Source organism: Typopeltis vanoorti, chromosome 22 (assembly GCF_054136105.1).
Source record: "Typopeltis vanoorti isolate ZY-2024b chromosome 22, IOZ_Tvanoo_1.0, whole genome shotgun sequence".
Taxonomy (NCBI): Eukaryota; Metazoa; Arthropoda; class Arachnida; order Uropygi; family Thelyphonidae; genus Typopeltis; species Typopeltis vanoorti.
Window position 1 is genome coordinate 21,275,326 of NC_143570.1, and position 16,572 is coordinate 21,291,897.

Consider the following 16,572-nt stretch of genomic DNA (forward strand, 5'->3'; position numbering starts at 1 on the left):
TTTGATATTGAGGTTATCATTATTCTACTCTCTCTGAGACTTGACCAACTGGTAGGGGGAAAAGGGGGGGGGGGAATGATATCTTCATATTAACATCAATGATAGTAAATGTCTTTTTTCTCATTTTTGACTTCATTATTGATAATTTTTATAACTACTACATTATTCTCAAGCTTGAATTTGTCTTTCTCAATTATACTGTACCTGCTTGTTTAATGATAATATGTATACTTTAGTCTCTCTTTTTTGTATTCTATTCCGACACAATGACACAGACCACCAAGAAGTTTGCAAGAAACAGGAATGCCATATATTGATAATAATTGCTTTACAAAGTTCAAAGAAGCCTCAGAAATGCAAATATTTCAGATTCCCACACAAAGACATTTTCTTTATATGATTTGTTTGTATTAATGTAAACGTAAGCTTGTTTCAACAAACAGATAAATTACTTATCAAGTTTTTAATGGTGATTAAAAAAAAATTGGTCAAGAGAGGATTTTAGAAATGTGGTAAAGGGGATACAAGACAAAAAAGGTTTAGATCATCATCATCTATAGTATTCTCATCTTTTTTAAATAATGAAACCTGTAGTGCGATCATAATTAAAAGAAACACACGTATTAACCACAGTGAAAAGTATTTAATTGTAAATTTTTTGGTTAAGATATGTCGACGACGTATTTGCAGTCTGGAATCATCCCGAACATGAATTATAACTGTTTCTAGATAAAATTAACTTTCTTCATCATCGCATCAACTTTATGTTAGAAAAAGAATTTCCACAGGGTATCTCCTTTTTGGATTTACACATCCAAAGAAAAGAAGACGGTTCCATCGCCACGTCTGTCTTTCACAAGCCTACATTCTCAGGTCGCTACATTCACAATTCTTCTGCTCATCATCCATCTCAGAAATCTGGCATTATTACATCACTAGTTTCCAGAGCACACAAATTCTGCTCCTCTGAAGAATCTCTAAACCAGGAATTAGAAGAAATCAAAAATACAGCCATCCTAAATGGATATAATCCTAAAACAACTCAAAAAATCATCAGTCACTTCTCCACACATCAAACCAGACAGGAAGAAGTCCATAGGATTCCCATACCTTACGTCAAAGGCATCTCTGAACGTCTTTCTAAAATTATGAAGAAATACAATTTTGCTACTACTTACAAACCTATCAACCATATTTACAACTTGTTACCTTCTCCTAAGGACAAACTCTCACCTTTGATGTTGCCTGGCATTTATGAGATTCCATGCTCATGCAAATTGTCTTACTTTGGACAGACAGGTAGATCTGTTCAGAAACGCATCTCAGAACATCAAGACCACATTCGTCTTTTTAAACCGCAGAAATCTGGCCTCTCTCAACACGGAATTGAAAATCCAAACCATAGGATCCATTGGGAAAAGTTTAAACTTTTACATAGATCTTTATATAAACATGAACATTTATACAAAGAAAGTTTTGAAGCCCTACTACACAGACCAAACTTAAACTGCAACGACGTTCTTACTATTCCTAAAGTATGGGAAATTGTCATACAAAATTGTGTTAAATAATTATTATTATTATTTTATTTTATTTTTTACTTCTGTAACAGTTACGCATGTTTAATGATATTCTATTGTAATCATGCGCCCTATATGTTATTCCTATTATTGTTTTAAACTACTGTACTGATGATGTCCTAAGATACTTAGGATGAAATATTTACAATTAAATAATTTTCACTGTGATTAATACGTGCGTTTCTTTTAATTATTCTCATCTTTTGGCACATGTGCCTAAAGTACTAACATGACACTTTAGGCACATGTGCCAAAATATATGGAATAAAATTATATGTTTTGAAATACAATGAATTTAACTATATTGAAAGAGGAAACAGTGCATTGTACAGTGGGTTATATTTGTAAAGCAGGGAGAAAGCTTTCAATCATTGGATAGTAGTGAAGCCAAACAGAGACCCCCCCTCCATTTAGTTGTTTAACATGTAATACTATAAGTTAATTATTGTATTATCAAGCATAACAATTTATAACTTATTGTAAAATAAAGCAAAACATCCACAATGTCTTTGATTTTTGTACTAATTAAGGAGAGTTCCCAAAATAATTCCAGTCTGTTTTTAACACAGCATTAACTAACATATATAAACCCAAATCATAAATAAATATAATTTTTCCATGAAAATATGTGGAAATGAGCCCTTGTTTTTTTTTTAGGTTTGACAAATAGCTAGAAAAGGCTTGCCACCAATGAATTACAGTAGATGCAAACAAGATGGTAGTGTATAACCATGAAATAAGAATTAACTTATATATCAGAAAAAAATAAAACAAAGAAGAGCTGACAATTTCTTAATACTAAGCTATAAATGCACTTTGTCATACATGTCTTGTATAGCATATAATTTGACAAGTGAATCACAGGTGCCCATGATTCATTTTGTCAGTGCTCTAAAGTCGATGTTCATTTCTTACCTAATGCTGATCATCCTTTCACTTCTGGAAAGAAATGTTGGGTGCTAAACTGACATTTCATACTATTCACATAAGACCTGATTAGTAATTCATTCCCTTGTTTCCATGTCCATCTGATTTCCAGGCATCCATGGAAGATTCTTTTGACAATGCCTTTTGTTTACTAATTACCACATAAATTTATACAGGAATTTTTTTGTCATCTCTATAACTGCTAAATGTACATAACTCTCGTATAATGCGGTACTTATACAATGCGGTCTACAAATTGTAGTAACCTTTATCCTTTCATATATTTTTCACCGTGCGACTTAAAAACCAAATTTTATATTCGTTAAATTTGTGTCTGCCCATACTGTGCATGTAGTGATTAGGGGAAATACCCTTTGGCATGCATGTACGTCAACTGTTTACCATATAAAGTGTTTACTGTTGAAAGTTGTCTTCGTTTTCTGCCAGGAAAGTGCATTAAAAATCATAAGTGTGTTAATCTCAAGGTGAGCACTTTATTTTCTGATGACTTGCATATATGTAACGTTATTTTATGTAAAATTTTATTTTTATAGTAATGGCCACTTAGAAGGCTTTTGCAATATGGTTTAAAATGAAATTAGTGAATTAATTGATGGGAAATAGATTTAAATTAGGAGGAACTGGTACAATTAATAGATGACGTTGAACCAAATGGCAGGGAAATTTCTGCCAAAGATTCTGATTGTGATGAATCCGTTAAAGAATTCAGTTTAAAGAAATTAGCAGAAGGATTAAACTTGGCAAGAAAGTCAGGACGTTATTTTACAGATAATGATTCCTCATTGGAGCGCTCTGGAAAATTCACAAGACAATTGGATATTGTAATTCTATAAGTTTATACTATATATTCTGTTTCATAGTTTATATGTTTTCTTAACTTACATGAATTACTTGAATTAAATAAAAATATTTGTTTGTTGGATATGTCATTGTTGTTTATATAATTAAAAAAAAAACTATTTCGGAACATAACCCTACTTTTTCTATGTGATCTGAGTCTTGCATAATACGATTTATATAACGTGGCATTTCTTTGGAACCTAACATCCGCGTTATACAAGGGTTACCTGTATAATGTTTTTATTCTTAGTACTTTGAAAAGTCCCAACCAAAGTACATTTAGACATAATACTGTTCTAATGGAAATTCACTATAGCAAACTATCCACCATAACAAATTATTCCTCTGCTCCATACGAGTTTGCTACAGTGAAAGTTGACTGTATATATATATATATATATATTATACGGTGTGTGTATGTGTAGTATATATCAATCCTATTATAAAAGAAATTCATTATAGCAAACCTTCCTTTGGTCTCTGCAAGTTCCTTGTGTGTGAGAGTTATATTTCTTGACATACTCAAGAACAAAGAATTTGATCTACATTTGAGAGCCAAAAGGCTGTGGGTTCAAATCCCACTACAGCACAGATGTTTGTGAATGCCTTTATGTGGTAAAGTATTTTACCCAGTGCATGTTTACCACCATGCTTACCAGAGACTTGAAGCGGCTTAAAAAAAAGGTCTAAAAAAGTATGATTATAGCCCTACTCATTATACTTCAACTAGATATGTTTAAGACCTTTCATGGGTGAGATTCAAATTTAAAAAAAAAAAATCCAATCTGATTTTATAGACACTGCTAATCATGGATCAAGCACCTGTCACATGAATATAATAAATTTATGCAGGGAAGCTCTTTATGAAAGATAGCAACTTTTATGAAAGGAATATTCTTTGTCATAATACAAAACCCATGTTCAAATTTTGAAGTATCACACAATGTTTAAACTGTTAACATGAAATATTTGATTACTCAACAGGCTAGGGAATACAGTTATATTAATGCACTGAACAGGTTGCTCTATTCATTATTTGGGCAATGGAATCATAAAAGGACCAGAAAAGCTTTATCACTTTCTTTTACCTTCATCCCACCCTCACTGAGCACTATGTTTACCTGTAACAACTACATGTAAAAGTTCAGAAATAGCATTATAATAGAATGCCCTTTTTTTACCTGCAGATCAAGTTTTTGCAAAAGATCATCTAAAGTTTGGGGTCTATTCATATCATTATTGTCATCTGGTTGTCTTTTAGTATGGCGGCGACTTTTTCGGTGTTCTCTAGGAAGTTCTTCTACATTAATGAACTTGAAGTGACCCACTTGACTTCTTAGTCGTCCTATCCACAAACCAGTATTAGGCTTTTCAATAATGTCAATAATATCTCCTTCCTTTAAAATACAAAAAAAAAAAAAAGAAAGAAAGAAAGAAAAGAAAAGAAAACTGTTAATGATTTTAAAAAAAAGTTGGGTGGGATGTACAGTATATTTGCTATAAATTACATTGTACAAGTTATTTAAAAACTTAACTGCATTCATATTAAACTCCTATTAGCAAAAAGAAGTTTTTTGGTGGAAGACATAAGTAGTAGGCATTGCAATAATAACAATAAAAATGGAAAAAACTTAAGCAAAATTTTATTACTATCAGAATTATCAGTAAACTTTCTTGACCATTTTCAGTGCAAATGTAGGGTCAAAAAGAGAAGAGAATAACAATTAAAAAAATGAAAAGTGTATATATTACTAATAAGAGCTACAAGCAAGTGGAGAAATCAATCTTTAATATCATTATAGTTCAAAACAAAAACAAAAAAGCAAATTCATTTGTAGCAGATCATATAAAAAATAATTAATTAATTACACAATATTAAGGAGTATTCAGCAAGATTACTTCCCAAAACAGGGAATGTTTGTGGCAGTTGTTATTTAAATTAGGCCAATGAATCAAATCGTTAGCAGCTATTACTTTTCTAATAAATTATGGATTTTACATAGTACTGTAGTCTTTTTTCAATTAACTCCGTATCTGGAAGATGGTAACATGATTTTAAAGACCTCATTTGTTCTAATCCCAGAACCAAATGTAATTCACTTTATCAGATTTACCTATCCTTCCATCATATGAAAAATCAAAAGAGAAAGGAATATACTCCTGTATATTCCTTTCTGCATAATACTGATATACTCCTGGATGGGACAAAGGAAAAACTTGATCTCTCCGAAAGTGTAAGAACATCACTAACTTGTGAATAGTATAGAAGAGGACTTCAAGGTTTACAGCACATAGAACCTCAGATTGTTTTCCTGAGGAAAGTGGATTCAATATGTACCATTGTAGAAAGTGTGACAGTGGAGTACAATGTATGTTTATGATGAAAATGGAGTTTTGAGAAATCAGCTAGTGAGTAGGATGATGATAAGTAGACTAATATTGAAAGGCACCGAGTACCTCAATATTAGTTTTCATCCTATAAAGTGAAAAAAAAAAAAATGCAAAGCTGTCAATTTGACTCTCTCAGGATAAGCAAATCTCAAAAGGAAAGATAAGTAGCTTCCAACTGTAGAATAAATCTGAATCTTTGATGGACTGAATTTGTTTTTGTAAGCAGACATTTTATGAAAATATGTAGTAGATGTGATAATGGTTGGGGGGAAAAAAAAAACAGTTTAACACATGTAAGAGAAATTAGAATTTATTAAAATCTCCAATATATTTCGATCACTGTAACATGAGCATCATTTGGGGAGAGAACAAAATAACTGGTTTACAACGTTCAGTATATACTGAATTATAAAGCAGCGTTTCCCAGGTATTTCCTAGAATGGAACACTTCACAAATCCTGAAATTTTCATGGAGCACCTTGGTTATTTTGTAACCTATTAATAATTAATTATGGCATAATCATAAAGAGTATTAGTACACTTATGTATACGGTGTGACATGTTGACAAATATAAAATTACATTTAAATCAGTTATCAATCACTGGATTAATGAAATCTTGTAGCATATTGTAGTTTCCTCAGGCCAACATCATTAAATTAATTTTTGCTGATTTTCATTAACATATCCCATTCTGATCACCAAAAATTTATAAAATTATTATAAGTACTTACAAGTGAATGCAGACTTTTTCTCCTGTGTGCTGGTAGTTTTCCTCTCCTTTTGTACATCCTGGAGATCACTTTGTAGGCTGGAGGTGAATAAATCACTATCTGTTGCATCACAAACACCTTCAATAAGAGATTTCTTAACACCAAAACTAAACAAAGTCCCTTGTCTCTTATTCATATAAAAATTTACATCTGTAGGCCTATTACTTTTAAAAAATCACGGCACTACAGTTTCGAAACAAGTACTTTCACCCTACAATATGAACTTGTGAAGGAAGTATTCAGTCTTACTAGATTTGAGAACCAGATACAGACTACTTTGATCTTCAATTTCAGTGGAAAAATTTTCTTTATACTTCCTTGTCTGATTGGTCACTAACATTTGCAACACAGATGTTATTTTGTTCAGTTTTGAGCACAGAGGATACGCCGCCCATTGTTGTAATCAGCTTGCAGGCAATTTTTATGACCGGTCATAAACAGCGGTATTCCATTTCCCAAATTACTTCCATGTTTAAAAATACATGGCTTGCTATTTTCAGCTTGTGTCAATTTGTATAACTGATGATTTTGAATAGAAAGTGGGTACATATTCAAATTTTCAAATCGTGTGCAAAAGGGGGTCACGTGATAGCACTCAACAGAATAAAAGACAAAAGGCTATGTTAAGCGAATTGTGTTTGAAGGAAGCTCTTTTCATGAAGGAATAAAGTTGCAAACTCGGATGTCTTGTAATGTTTCAAAGACATCATCTAGATGATTTCACGTAGGAAAGAATTACTGGAAAGCTTGAACGAGGCTACAGAATTACTGATATTGTCAGAGTTTGGAATCTCACACAACATTGTATCCAGGCTCTGGGCAACATTTCAAAACAATGAAATGTGTTCCATACGTTTGTGAAGAGGTTGACCTCACTCTACCATGGAGCAGGAAGACAGATTTTTAGTTACAACAGCAAAATATAATCAATGTATGCACCATCATAGGTCAGATTGCAAGTCAGCTCCATTCAAGTAATGTACGTAGATATCTTGACCAACTGTGGCAAGACGTCTACGACAAGTAAGCTTATATGCCCAAAGACCTGTAGTCTGTGTCCCTTTATCCACAGCTCATTGTGGAGCACTTTCTTTTTTCTAGTGGTGTTGTATCCATAAAAATTGAACAAGACACCAAATGGCTAATGTACTCTTTACAGATGAGAGTCGTTTTAGTCGTTCTTCAGATTCTAGATAACACTTGATCTGGTGTGAAAGTGGTTACTTTCACACCATATCTATTCCTTTCATCCAGCACTTGTAGCTTGGATGCACCAAGCTACAAGTGCTGGAAAAAGGGACTGTGCCTGGTGAATGATATTGCAATGAAGTTCTTCAACGTCACATTCAATTGTTCCGTGGTGGTGTAGGCAAAGAAAATTCATTTTTATGGATGGCAGTGTCACATCATATTGTACACAAGCAGTAGTGTACAATATGATGTTGAGATGTGACACTCATACAAGCGAGTGTCACATCTCAACCCCATAAAACGTGTTTGGCACCCAATAGGGAGATGCATTACTGCTTGAAATTCCCCTCCAGAAAACAAACAAGGCCTTATCCTTGCTCTGAAGGAGGAGTGGGCCAGTTTGCCTCAAGAACTCCTCGCTAAGCATGATACAACATTGTGAGAGCTGCACTGCAGTTCTGGGTGGGCATATTCCATACTGAAATGTCTCTCCACACAGTTTTCTGTAAGCACTATAAATTAATTCCTTAAGTACATCCTTAGGAAATCTGTAACTTTTGCCAAAAAGATATTGCAATTTAATTTTTATGAAATTTATAACATTTTTTAAAATGTTATAAATTTCTGTGAATTTCTGAATTTGTGTCATTTTTGTGAATATAATTTATTAGTATGCTGCCAATGAATCTATGTCCACATTTGGAGTACTCATGAAAATATTTTCATATACAGGTAAAAAATTAGTTCATCCTTAGCTTTTGGACACCAGTATATTTGGGCAAACTGGCCATTCTGCTAAGATCGAAATCAAAGAACACCAAGATTATATAAGACTAGAATCCAAACACTTGGGCATTGCTTGTTGTACCATCAACACTAGATGGAGTTCATTGGAATTAGACAAAGATGTTGCACTACAGTAAATGTAAATTCGATTGTCTATTCCTTGAAACACTATGTCATCATCTTACTCTTAATCAAACAGACTGCATGCCTATCTCCAAACTGTGGGAAGTAATTATCATAAATTGTTCGTGTTTTTTTTTTTATATTATTATTATTGGCATTTCTTTTTATTAATTTTGAATTACACAACTGTACCTGGTTCCCTGGAACTTTAATAATTTTTTCTTCTGTTCACTCAGCTGTAACTCAGAAATTTGGAAATATACTCATGCTGTTTGACTTTTTGTGTTAATATTTTAAGTTATAAACCAGTTCTTTTTTTTTTTTGCCCTTTCCCCGAATGATGTTCATGTTACAGTGAGGAAAATATATAGGAGATTTTAATAAATTATAATTTCATTTGCATGTGTTAAATAATTTTTTTCAAGCATTATTATGAGAATTTTTTTGGAGAAGAAAACATCTAAATCTGATGTTAATGACAAACTCAAATAACCTCACAATATCAGAATGAAAATATTTCTGCAATAATTCTAATACATCTGTCAGCAGAATATCAGCTGACAGATGCATTAGTTCTAATGCATCTGTCAGCTAATATTCTGTTGGCCAAGTGGATAGAATACTCACTCTCCAACTAATAGTCTGTGGATTCCTACTGTGGATATGGTTGCTTGTGAATGCCTTTAGGCATCAAGTGAATTTTATTACCCAGTGTGAGATTATCACCATGTTTACTGGAAGCCTAAAGTGACTTAAAAAAAATTTCACATCTGGCCTGCTCTAGCAAGATTTCTGGAGTACCTAAACTTCAGTCCACCTACAGTGCCATAGATTTACAAACTTTGTGGATTGGACTGATCCATATTAAAAAAAAAAAAAAACTCATCCAAGGTCAGTGGGCAATAAAACAACAAGATACCTCATTTCTAAATTTTCGGAATTTTTTGTGTGTGAAAGAGAATTACCAATGTGCAAGTCTGGTATTACGGCATATACATTGATATTACATAAAGATATTATTTAAGGAAATTACAACATACACTATATAATAATTATACATATATTAATATTTTGTAATTAATTAAAAATATTGGAACTATTAATTAATATTTCCAATATTTGGCAAAGCTAATAATAATGGTAAATACCAGCTGGATTTCTGTTCAGCATATGGATTATTTATTACTAACACCATGTTCCAACATAAAAATGTGCACAAATTCACACAGAGAGAATATGCAAGAAACAAGAAGTGTCTCATTGACTATGGTAGACTTGATAGCAATGTTTTCCACTGGTTTGCATTCTACCTTGTATCAACTGTTTTTTGCCACTGAAGACAGTCTAATTTTCAGAATGAAATATATTATATGGCCTTATAATAAATTATTACCTTTACCTTGTGTTTATGTGTAAATAATTCATAAAACCATGGCCCAAGTTTCTCTAAAAGAAGAAATTAAAAAAAAACATTATGCACTTGGAAATCATGAATATCATTTATATTAAGCCAGGACTCAGAAATCATCACAACATGCAGCTAAATTCCTTCAGTTAATCATTTAAAACAACCACATGATCTTTATTCTTTAAACTTTGTGCATTGCTATATAAGAATGTGATATTATTCAAGATATGAGGTGGTATCAAAAGATTTCGCAACTAGCTCTGTTCATGAGAAATTACTTTATTTATCTACGTTTACACACTATCACCTTCAAAATAGTCCCCTTGCATATCAATACGGTGCTCCCAGTGTTCTTGCCACTTCTGGAATGTGTCCTGGAAGTCTTCTTTTTGAAGCATGTCAAGCACCTTCTGTGATTCGAGCTGGATCTCTGCAATGGTGTCAAAACAGTGACCTTGACAGATATGTGCTAAAACTACTAAATATCTGTGTGGCTTTTCGACCTGTCAAAAAAATCTCCACATTCCTAATGTCTCCAAAGGACAAGCTCCCACATCTCAGCTATCTAGGTGTCTACCAGATTCCCTGCTCGTGTGGATTATCATATTTCGGACAAACAGGAAGATCTGCTCAGGTCCGGTTAGAAGAACACCAGTCGTACATCCAGTACCTTGAACCTGAACAGTCTGGAATTGCAGAACATGCCATCAACACCAGACATAGAGTTAAGCGGAACAAGACAAAAGTCATTCACAAAAGTCGGTTCCTAATGGAATGGCTATACAAAGAAACATGTGAAACATTACTTCACTCCCCTAACTAAAACAGATCCGATGGTCTAAGTCTTTCCCCCTTGTGGGAGATAGTACTTTATAAAGCAGCAAATCTTTCCTAACATATAATTGTATACACATATATATATTAAAAAAAATAAAAATAAAAATAAAAATAATTTTTTTTAAATTATTATAATTGAAGAATTAAATAATTATCATTTAATAATTAAATAACTAAATAGTTACATTTAAATAATTAAAATTAAAAATAAATAAATAATAATAATAATTAAATAAATTTAGGAAATTTAACCTTAGCTACTTAGGTGGCGTTTTGTGAATATAACAGTTATTGTTTAATTAGCCTTGTACCTGTATTGATGATGCCTGTGATACTCAGGTGAAAATTCTACGAATAAAGAATAATTTACGTGAGTTAATTCCGTTATTATAATAGTTAGTAATAATATAATTTAAAATACTTACATAAAAGATTTTTCTAAATTAGGTTATAATTTTGAATAAATATAACTCTGAAAAAAAAAAAAATACTAAAGAATTAAAAAACTTTCCTTACATTTTTCACATATATTCTATAAATGTTATAGCATTTATTAGCATCATAAAGATCACTATTGTCCAAGGTACTTGGTTATAATAGTGATTAGTTATAATCACTATTATAACAAAGTTATTGCTGATATAATGAAAAGATACATTTAACAAGATGGCTAAAATTCTTCATAAGTAAAATCTCCATGCCATTTTTAAAATGTACATCCAACAGGTAACTTTCATCTGTTCAAGGACAAGCTTCGTTCATTTGCATATCCTAATGTATAAAGTGCCACATGCCTACGATTCTTTGGGCTGGAAAAAAACCACCTTAAAGAACATAAAACCTACATTTGCTATCACCATTACAGCAAGTCAAACGGACACACTACACTTTGGAAACCTCATCACGCTGAAGATGCTAGTTCTAGCAAAATATTAGCAACTTAATAAATAATGCATTTTTGTTCCTCTGGTTTTGTTTATACCATGAATCAATGTACGCTGTTTGAAAGGCATATGCATATTTTTGCAATAAATACTGCGTGAGTATTATTATAACAGATTTCTGTTATGGTGATAACAGTAAATTAATTTTAAGAGGGCAGTTAAAAAAAAAAAAGTTAAATCTTTGTTCATTAATCACTAGACCTTTTGAAAATATATTTTCAAATATATTTTATAACTTACCCTGAAAGCTAAGCCATCCTTATCATAAGGACTTGGAGTATAGTCTACCAAAGCTCTGGCTTGGCCTAAAATAGCACCAATAGGAGGAGAATTATCATCCTCTCCAGTAGAAGTGGAACTACGATTACTACTGGTAGGAGTCTGAGCTTGTGGACCTACAGAAGATAAAACAATCAGTCTTGCAATTTACAAAATAGCCAGATGTGATAATTTTTCTGTGCTCAAAACAAAAAAAATTATTACATCAGTGTTTGGCCAGAAAATTAGAAATCCAACCCTCTTTCTATTAGTGTCTTAAAAAAAAACTACTAACAAATTAAGAGCACACATATTTCACATATCTTTCAGTTCTTAAATATCTGTATAAGCAAAAACTATTTTGAGAGAGAGAGAGAGATAGACAGAGCACAGTTCTTTCATTTTATTTTAATTAAAAAAAATTGGGTTGAATCACTATTCGACAATCAGCAAATGATTAACACCTTTAACTTATCTAAATCAAAAGACAAATCATACTTTTATGCAGGGAAATATAGAATATTAAGCTCAACAGTTCAGAGAGGAATTGATAACAAACTTCAGTGATAATGGCAGTAAATATGATTGGACTACTGAAGCTTAGGAAAAGATACAGTGAACAGATGAATCAGGATACTTTTACAACAAAATACAGGACTTAAATATGGCAAACCACATAAGACAGTAGATCCTTCAATCTCAGCTATAATGTATAAGAAATAGGAGTATGAAGGAATCAAAAGACTTGAATTACATCCAAGATGTCACCAGGACGCTAGACTATGTATATAAACAATAATTCAAATTATGTATTCTACAATATTTCATTTCCACCCTAAAGTTGACAGCTGCTTTCAAAATAATAGCCTATCCATCATGCTAGATAGTTTGTGGCAGAAAATGATCTATTAATGGTTGGTGTAGAAGACCAAAATATGTCATTTAGTCTGATCACACTAGTCCTCAGATCAAAACCATCTAAGAATCTGTGGGATGTATTAGAACAAAACTGGTATACAGTGCATACAGGAGTCAAAGATGTAGTATGTGGTCTCGAGGATACACACTTTGCTGACAGATGTGTACTTTATTCCTACCAAGTATGATGTATGCATGTCCTTGTCATGGTTCCTGGGCAATGTTTTTATGGCTAAGTTATGCAAGGGCAAAAAAGCCAGATCCCCAACACTTTCGAATTGGGACTAAACAGCTAAGGAAGACAACCCTAACAAAAACACTGGTGTTCCAGAATTTCTTGGGGTTGGGCATGGGACTAACAACCCCACTCTGGAACAAATTACCTTGTCACAAAATTTGAGGAAACGATAACTGCTGGATGGACTAAATACTGACAAAACAGCAGATGTTTTAAGGATATCAGAATTGGATCATGGAACATATTTTCTCTTTACAGGTCTGGAGTCCTAAGAATGCTACTGGAGCAGTTGGATAAGTACAACTTACAGAGCAATGGCATAAGAATTGGAGAGAAAAAGAGAGATGTTGGTGCATGGGGGATGGTCAAGGGGTATTTGACAAAAGCAGTATCTGAATGTATTCCTAGAGTCAAAAGGATAAATCAGGTAGGAGTTAGATGGGTGAATAGCTTCATTAAGCAGGAATTGCACATAAAGAAAAGGTTGTGGAGGGATTATAAAGAAAAAATGGTGATCAACATGCCATGAGCAGTATAAGGTGCAGACAATGGTGATTGGAATGGTAAGGAAAACCAAAGCTAATTATGAGAGAAAGCTAGCTGATGAGACCAAAAGAAACCCTACAGAGTTCTTTTGCTATGTGGAAAGTAAAAGAAGGAATGACTATGGAAGGATGACTTCAAAAAGTGTTGATGGTGGGGAGGTAACAGAACCAAACCAAATAATTGAATTGAGCATTTTGCAGGGATGTACCATCTAGGTGGTGACATTGTAGTGCTAGATGCGACATTGACTGTTAGGAGAATAGAAGTTGAAGAAATGGAAGTGCTTAAAATAATGCAGAAACGCAATAAGAATGCAGCCATGGGATTAGATGGCATATCAGCTCATGTATTATGAGAATGTGCAAGGGAATTATCAGCTCCTCTGACCAAGCTGTTTAATTTAAGCATCAGTAGTGGGAAAACTATTTTACCTTCTTTCCAATGGAATGGAAAGAAGGTAAAATAGTCCCAACTGCATAAAGGAAGCTATAGGCCAATCAGCATCTAACAAGTGGTGGTTAAGGTACTGGAGAAATTGGTGAAAGACAGAATTCAGGACTAGGTGGATAGGTATATGATACTCTATAAGGGACAACATGGTTTTGTGAAGGGTGGGTCTTGCTTTAGTAATCTGCTTACTTTTTATAATCAAGTGATGGGGATGGATAACAGAAATGACTACTCAGTGATATTACTAGACTTGGCAAAAGCATTTGAAATGATTCTACATAGAACTCTATTGCATAAATTGAAGCAAATGGATGGATATGAATCTAGTGATTTGGATTAGAGGGTGGCTGATGGACAGATATCAAAGGGAGGTTTATGAAGGAGTTGAATCCAGGAGAAGGCAAATGATCAGTGGTATACTACAATGCCCAGTACTTGGCCCTCTGTTGTTAAATTTGTATATCAATGATAAAGGAAATGATTTGACAAAAAATATTCATTTGTTTGCTGACAATGGTAAACTGGGAAGAGCAAAGGTAAAGGAAGGTGATGCACTTTGGGAAGAGATCAGAAGCTGTGTACTATATTGATGGAATTGAACTGCAGGAAACTGATGAGGCCAGAGACTTGGGTAGAATGTAGAATGATTGTAGAACAGGGAGTTGAAGTTTAGAGGTCATATTGTGAGGGTAACCAAAAAGCACATCAGATTACATGGTTATTGAAGAACACTAACAAGCAGGGATAGAGAGGTTATTGTTCCCTTATATAAGGCTTAACATCTGGACTCCCAGATCCGTGTGGTGACAGAGTTGTGGAGAGGATCCAGACTTGCCAAAAAGATTGTGGCAGGTCTATGGAATGCTCCCTATGAGGACAGATTGATGGTCTGTAAGCTTCAAAAATTAGCTGATAGATGAAAATGAGGATATATGATAGAAGCATTTAAGTTATTAAAGGGGTTTTATAGGATTGATACTAAAGACTGTTTTCAGTACATGGCAAGAAGGGAGAGAACAAGAGATCATATGGAAGTTGTGTAAGAATGTGGTTAGCAAGGGTGGTAGAACCTGGTTTGTTTGGAGGGAGTTGTTAATAGGTGGAGTGAGTTGCCAGAGGTGGTTGTTTCATCAGTGAATGAGTTTAAGGAGAAGTATAATAGGTATTGTGTGAATGATGACTAGTGTGTGAATAAATGCATCTCCCATGATGAGTCTTCTGACTCCATGGAGATACCTGTATAATAATAATATTATTATTATTGCTATACAAGAAATGAGATGGATAGAAGAGGAGATCACAGAAAAGAAGAATCATATACGTTATAGCTGCCAAAAGAAAGATCACAGAAAAGAAGAATCATATACGTTATAGCTGCCAAAAGAAAGATCACATACTTGGAACAGGCTTCATTGTAAACAACTGAATAAAACATCTCATCATAGAATTCAAAGCAAAATCACCTAGAATGTGTAGATTAAAAATCAAAGGACGGTTTTATTGTGCATATACTCCAAGTGAAGAAAAGAATGATGTTGAGAAAGATCTCTTTTATGATGATTTAGATAAGATCTATGGGGAATGCCCAATAGCATTAAAATTATTATAGGCAATTTGAATGCTAAGATAGGCAAAGAGGATACATATAAGCCAACCACTGGACGATATCTTACATAATGAGTTCAGTGATAATGGAAACAGATTGATCAACTTTGCTTCTTCAGGAAACATGGTCAGCAGTAGTACAATGTTTAATCATAAAAACATTCATAAAATGATCCAGAAGTCTCCTGATGGAAACACCTTCAACCAAACTGACCAGATCTTAATAGATGCAAGACACTTGTCCAATTTGATGGCTGTCAGATTCTACAGAGGGCAAATACTTATTCAGACCACTGTCTAAGTTATATAACGATTAGAAGCAGAATTTCAAATGCAAGGAAGATGTTTGGATCCCATGCCAGAAAGTTTAATAGTACAAGACTGAAGGAATCAGAAGTCAAAGCTAGATATAGTGAAAAAAATTAATGAAAGCCTATCCACTCTAACTGCTGGAGAATTCTTAAGGATGTCATAGTGACAACAGCAGATATTATAGGAAAAGTAGGTAGATGTTGAATATAATCATGTAGAAAGTGAAGGAATCAGAAGCCAAAGCTAGATATAGTGAAAAAAATTAATGAAAGCCTATCCACTCTAACTGCTGGAGAATTCTTAAGGATGTCATAGTGACAACAGCAGATATTATAGGAAAAGTAGGTAGATGTTGAATATAATCATGTAGAAAGTGAACATGTGACTTTAGTTAAAAAATTAAGCATATAGATGAATGCAGCAAA

At 33.3% G+C, this 16,572-nt stretch overlaps 1 protein-coding gene across 2 annotated transcripts in view; it reads right to left on the reverse strand.

The window, feature by feature from the left end:
- LOC150094205 (SAM and SH3 domain-containing protein 1-like) overlaps positions 1-16,572 on the reverse strand; it is a 476,307-nt gene that overhangs the window by 24,979 nt on the left and 434,756 nt on the right. For both annotated transcript variants that reach the window (XM_090412130.1, XM_090412129.1), the window contains 2 exons: positions 12,061-12,215; positions 4,550-4,765 (listed from right to left, as the gene is read on the reverse strand). In XM_090412130.1, the coding sequence (XP_090268256.1) occupies positions 4,550-4,765; positions 12,061-12,215 (371 nt within the window). The remainder of the gene's footprint in view (positions 1-4,549; positions 4,766-12,060; positions 12,216-16,572) is intronic.